This window comes from Numenius arquata, chromosome 26, assembly GCF_964106895.1.
Source record: "Numenius arquata chromosome 26, bNumArq3.hap1.1, whole genome shotgun sequence".
Classification (NCBI taxonomy): domain Eukaryota; kingdom Metazoa; phylum Chordata; class Aves; order Charadriiformes; family Scolopacidae; genus Numenius; species Numenius arquata.
Genome location: NC_133601.1, coordinates 2,294,011 through 2,300,010, shown reverse-complemented (window position 1 = coordinate 2,300,010; position 6,000 = coordinate 2,294,011). Strand labels below are relative to the sequence as shown.

General features: G+C 66.9%; 1 protein-coding gene across 1 annotated transcript; it reads left to right on the top strand.

Annotated features, from left to right (window-relative positions):
• Positions 1-1,071: 1,071 nt before the first annotated feature.
• PHYHIP (phytanoyl-CoA 2-hydroxylase interacting protein) lies at positions 1,072-3,348 on the top strand. The gene is given in 7 exon segments (XM_074164256.1): positions 1,072-1,236; positions 2,119-2,151; positions 2,153-2,294; positions 2,566-2,663; positions 2,665-2,684; positions 2,815-3,134; positions 3,137-3,348. Coding segments are annotated over 7 exon segments (990 nt in total).
• The last annotated feature ends 2,652 nt before the right edge of the window (positions 3,349-6,000 follow it).

The window sequence follows — 6,000 nt, the reverse complement described above, 5'->3', positions numbered from 1 at the left end:
GATGTGAAGCCCCCCCCATGCTCCCACCCCACCGTGCGGCTCCCTGTGGGGGCTTGCACAAGATTTGGGATCCCCGTCACCCCCCTCAGTCTCCCTGCTGCATCCCCTGGCTCCCGTACCACCGTGTCACCGATGCCATCGCTGTGCCCACCCTGGGATGCGAAGCCCCCCCATTGCACCCACCCCACCGAGCTGCTCCCTGCGGGGGCTTGCACAAGATTCGGGGTCCCCCCCCAGCTTCCCCAGTGCATCCCTGGCTCCTGTGCCACCGATGCCATCACTGCGCCTGTGCATCCCCCACCCCCGGGTGCACCCCCCCAAGCACCCACCCCACTGAGCTGCTCCCTGCGGGGGCTTGCGCAAGCTTTGGGGTCCCTGTACCCCCTCCCCACCCTCCCCAGTGCATCCCTGGCTCCTGTGCCACCGCGTCACCGATGCCATCGCTGTGCCCACCCAGGGATGTGAAGCCCCCCACGCATCCACCCCACCGAGCGGCTCTCCTGGGGGCAGGGGGTGGGGGGGAGTGCAGCCACGGGGAAACTGAGGCACGGGGCGGCCGTGGGCCAGGGCCAAGGCGGATCCAGCTTTTCCAGTGCCTGCCTGCACAACCCTCCCCTCTCCCAGCACTCCCTCCGCTCCCCTTGTTTTTCTTTCCCCACCCGGTGTTGAGCAAACCCCGAAACACCCACTGGCGAGGAGCCGGTGGCCCGCGGCATCCCGGGGGAGCGGCCGGGGGGCCCCCCCATCCTGCGCAGCCGCTTTTTTCCACACGCACCCCCCCCTCCTACCCCCCCCCCCCACTCAGGCTTGTTCCCGGCTTCCCGCTGCCTGCTCCTGCCTGCGCTGCCTATTCCTGGCTGCCGGCCGCTTTTTCCACCCCGGTGCCATCTGCTTCGCCGCGGGGGGGCCACGAGCGCGGGCAACCGCCCCCCCCCCCCCCCCCCGCTATCTCCCCTTCCTCACCCCTGCAGCTGGCACCGTGGGTAGTGGGGCAACCCCCTCGCCACCCCACAGCACCCCTCTGTCCGATTTTCCACCCCCCGCCCCCCCAGGATCTCAGCCCCTCCGGCCATGGAGCTGCTTTCCACGCCCAAAAACATCGAGATCAACAACATCACCTGCGACTCCTTCCGCATCTCCTGGGCCATGGAGAAGGGGGACCTGGAGAGGGTCACCCACTACTTCATCGACCTCAACAAGAAGGAGAACAAGAACTCCAACAAGTTCAAGCATCGGGTGAGCTGGGGGGGGGCCATGGGGGGGTGGAAGGTGGGGGGTGGGAAGAAATGTGGGACACCCCCCCCCCTCCTTGCCCGGGGAAAGGAGAAAGGGTTTTTGGGGTGGAAAACTGGTTTAGAGCCCGTTCCCACGCTGATTTGGGAACAAATCGCCCATGGGACACGGCTGGCGGAGGGGACCAGGATGGGACCGGGGTGTGACTGACTTTCCCCCCCCTGGCCCCGAGCCCCCGCGGGGGAGCAGAGCCGCAAACCGCTCACGCTCCCCCTCCCGTGGATGCGAGTCACTAATTCAGGACGTTTTTAGCAGCGCGGTTGCCAGGGCGATGCTATTTAATGTTTAACATTATTTTTTTTTCTCCTCCCCAATAATAAGGGGGGGGTGGTAGGGGAGGAGGGGGGGGGGGTGGGTGGGATTTTTTTTTTTTTTTTTTTCCCCCTGTGTCTCCCGACTTCAGCATCCGCCGTTGCCACAGAAACGGCTCTGCACTGCGGTGCTGCTCGGTGGCCTATTGACACCGCGAGATGCCACCGGGAGCCGGGGGTCCCCGAGACCCCCTCGGGGGGGACCCCTCATCCCTGTCCCAGCTGCGGCTTTGCTGGGAGGGGTTTGGAGCCAGTGCGGGCAGCTGGAGAGGGAGGGGGGGGGGGGCGGGGAGGGAGAGATATGGGGGCTGGAATGGGGGGGCAGCATCATGCCGCTTTGGGGGGTGTCAGTGCCGGGCAAACCCACCCCCTCCGAAAAAACACCAGCGTGGATATTTGGCAGCGTGTGGTACCCGGCATCAGGCAGGGGCGGGCAGGGATGCTGGAGGAAGGAGGTTGGGGGGGGGGGGGGGGAGATGATGCCACCCTGCCTGACCCTCCACCCTTGGCGCAGGATGTCCCCACCAAACTGGTGGCCAAGGCGGTTGCCGCTGCCCATGACGGTGCGGGGCCACTGGTTCCTCAGCCCCCGCACGGAGTACAGCGTGGCCGTGCAGACGGCGGTCAAGCAGAGCGACGGCGAGTACCTGGTGTCCGGCTGGAGCGAGACGGTGGAGTTTTGCACGGGGGGTGAGCCCGGCGACGGTGACGGTGACGGCGGGGGTGGCCGAGCTGGTGGCTGCCGGCACCGGGAAACCGGGAGGACGGGGGCGATGCCGGGAGCTTGCACAAGCCGGGGCCGGTTGGAGCGGCAGCTGATGAGTGGGAGGGCAAGGAGGTGTGGGGAGAGGGAGCTGCGGGCAGGGATGGGCTGCCCAGGGATGGGGAAGGGGGTGGAAGGAGGGGGGGGATGGAGACACCCTGATGTCCTCGTCCCGTCCCCGTTCCCCCCGCCCCCCAGATTACGCCAAGGAGCACTTGGCCCAGCTGCAGGAGAAAGCCGAGCTGATCGCCGGCCGCATGCTGCGCTTCTCCGTCTTCTACCGTAACCAGCACAAGGGAGTATTTCCAGCACGTCAGGTACCCCCACCCCCATCTCCTTCCCCCCCAACATCCCCGGGGCCACCCGAGCCTCCCCTGACCCTCCTTCTGTGTGTGTCTGCCTCCCTCTTCCTCTTCCTCCTCCTCCTCCTCCTCGCCCCGCACTCAGGATGCACTGCGGGAACGTGATGAAGCCCTCGCTGAAGGACAACAGCGGCAGCCACGGCTCCCCCACCAGCGGGATGCTCCACGGCATCTTCTTCAGCTGCAACACCGAGTTCAACACCGGGCAGCCCCCCCAGGACTCCCCCTACGGCCGTTACCGCTTCCAGATCCCCGCTCAGCGGCTCTTCAACCCCAACACCAACCTCTACTTCGCGGACTTCTACTGCATGTACACCGCCTACCACTACGTGGTCCTGGTCCTGGCACCCAAGGGTTCCTCGGGGGACCTCTTCTGCCGGGAGCGTCTCCCCCAGCTGGACATTTCCTCAACAAGTTCCTGACGTGCTGCGTGGAGGAAGGCGAGCTGGTGTATCGCCATGCCCAGGACAGCATCCTGGAGGTCATATACACCGAGCCGGTGGACCTCAGCCTGGGGGTGCTGGGGGAGATCAGCGGCCACCAGCTGATGAGCCTCTCCACCGCCAACGCCAAAAAGGACCCCAGCTGCAAGACGTGCAACATCAGCGTGGGGCGTTAAGGCCGGGGGGCGGGCAGGGCCGGGGAGGGGGACGGGTGCCCGCCGGGGGGGGTTTCACCCATGGACTTTGGTGGCTGGAGGACCTGGATGGGTGGGGGGGAGCCAGCCGGTGGAAATAGCGGCGTGTCCCCTCTCCCTGCCCGCTCCGGGAAGGAGCCAGTGGGATGCTCGCCCAGCGTGGAGGCAGAACCCCTGCTGCCCTGCGCCCCGAAGGAGGAGGAAGAAGCCTTCATCTCCTGGACTGACCGACCAGCATCATCATCATCATCCTCCTGGCCGGCGTGAGCCCCACGCTCTGCTGCTGCGGGACCCCCTTCCCCTCCGCCATCCCCTGCATCCCCCCCCCGGTCCCCTTTACCAGGGCTGCCCCCTCACCCCCCCGCCGGCGGACACAGCTCCTGGGGAGCCCCGGTCCTGCCAAGGGGGGCTGGGGGTCCCTGCCCCCCCCAACCGGGGCAGCTGGAAGCATCCCCCCCGGTCTTGACTGCTGCCGGGGATGAAGGGGGTGCTCGGGCAGGGACCCCCCCCATCTCCCACCGGTGCCGCTTCGGGGCTGCAGTCGTGGTGCGCGTGTCCACAGTGATGTGGGGGGGGGACGCCGGCGGTGTGTGTCCCCCCCCACCCCCGTGTCGTGCAGCGCTGTGCCGTGTTCGCTCTCTGCTCTAGCCATCGCCCGAATTCCCCGGCCCCATGGCCCAGGGGGCAGCCGGAGGAGCTGGGGCTGGGGGGGGGGGGAAAAGCCACAGCTGAGACCCCTCCCTTACCCTGTGTCCCCCATTTTGCCACCCCCCGCATGAGCCGTCGGCAGCATGGCGCTTGCGTGCCGGCCCCCCCCCCGTGCCCCCCCCGGGCTGCCCGCTCCCCCTCTCTGTGTACGCGATGCACGCTGTAACGGTAGAACAACCTCCCCGTCCCCGAGCATCCCTGTGCTGTGCTGGCCGTGTATCAATAAACTGTGCGGTCACCACCGTGTCACGCGCCTCTGTCATCCCCCCCCCCCCCCCCCCCCCCCCCCCCCAGACCCCGGGAAGTGCCCCCAGACCCCGGTTTGGCTCAGTGAGGGGGGGACAAGGCTTTGGGGGGGACCAGAGCGCTGCTCCAGCTGTGCTGGCTGCTGTTGAGATCCCGAGCATCCCTGTGCTGTGCTGGCTGTGCATCAATAAGCTCCGTGCAGTGGCCACCAGCCGTGTCATGCAGCTCTGTCCCCCCCTGGAACCTTGGGATGTGTCCCCAGACCCCGGTTGGCTCAGTGAGGGGGGGACAGGGCTTTGGGGGGGACCAGAGCACTGCTCCATCTGTGCTGGCCGCTGTTGGGATCCCGAGCATCCCTGTGCTGTGCTGGCTGTGTATCAATAAGCTCCGTGCAGTTGCCACTGGCTGTGTCATGCACCTCTGTCACCCCCCTCCGGGACCTCGAGAAGTGGCTCCAGACCCCGGTCTGGCTCAGGGAGGGGGAGACAGGGCTTTGAGGGGGGGTGACAGGGTGACACAAAGGGATGCTGGCCCCTGTTGGGTCCCCGAGCATCCCTGTGCTGTGCTGGCCGTGTATCAATAAACTCTGTGCAGTGGCCACCAGCCGTGTCATGCACCTCTATCCCCCCCTGGGAAGTGTCCCCAGACCCCGGTTTGGCTCATTGAGGGGGGGACAGGGCTTTGGGGGGGACCAGAGGGCTGCTCCAGCTGTGCTGGCTGCTGTTGGGACCCTGAGCATCCCTGTGCTGTGCTGGCTGTGCATCAATAAACTGTGTGGCTGCCGCCAGCCGTGCCACATACCTCTGTCCCCCCCTGGGACCCTGGGAAGTGTCCCCAGACCCCGGTCTGGCTCAGGAAGGGGGACACAGGACTCTGGGGGGGGGGCACAGAAGGATGCTGCAGCAGTGAGGGCACAGCCATGGGCACTCTGATGCCCTCGCCAGCCCCAGGACAGCCACCAAAGCCTGGATTTGTCACCTCCTCACCCACCACCGCGGCTGGAAACCTTTCTGGGTGACAACCCCTGGTGCCCATCACCGTCCCGTCAGGGCACAGCCCACTCCAGGTGCTTTCCAGGCTGCCACTGGTGCCTGTCCCCAGCATCCCCACTGCAAACGGGTCCCCAAGCATCCCCGCCACCCCACTGGGTTCATCGGGAGAAAGGAAGGGGACACCAAGCCACAGGAGGGAGCACGAGGCGGGTGCGGGGGCCCCGTGCTGCAGCCCACTAGCCATCTGCTTGCCACGGGCGCGGGCGGATGGCACGGTGCAGCGCGGGGAGGTGGCTGCAGCACGTGGCACCCCATCTGCCCCACGCCGGGGATGGGTGACTTGCTATGGGGCGACCCACCGATGCTCTCCTGGCTGAGATATGGGGCGAATAAAGGTGTGGGGCGAGCACCTACCTGCAGAACCGCCCAAAATCAGGGTCCTGGGGTGCGGGGGGAGGTGACTCCCTGCAGCTATGGAGCCCAGCACCCAGCACCCAAGGAGAGACACCCCCCCACCCTCTGGAAGATGGTCCCACTGCTCCCTCATGGGAGCAGAAGCAGCAGATTGCAATTAGCTGATTGCTCTGCTCCACCGAGCCCTGAGGGTGGTGGTGGGGGGGGGTGTCTGCCACAGGGTGCTGGGGTGCTCTCCCCCCCCCCCCCCCATCCCCCAAGTCCAGCCCCAGTT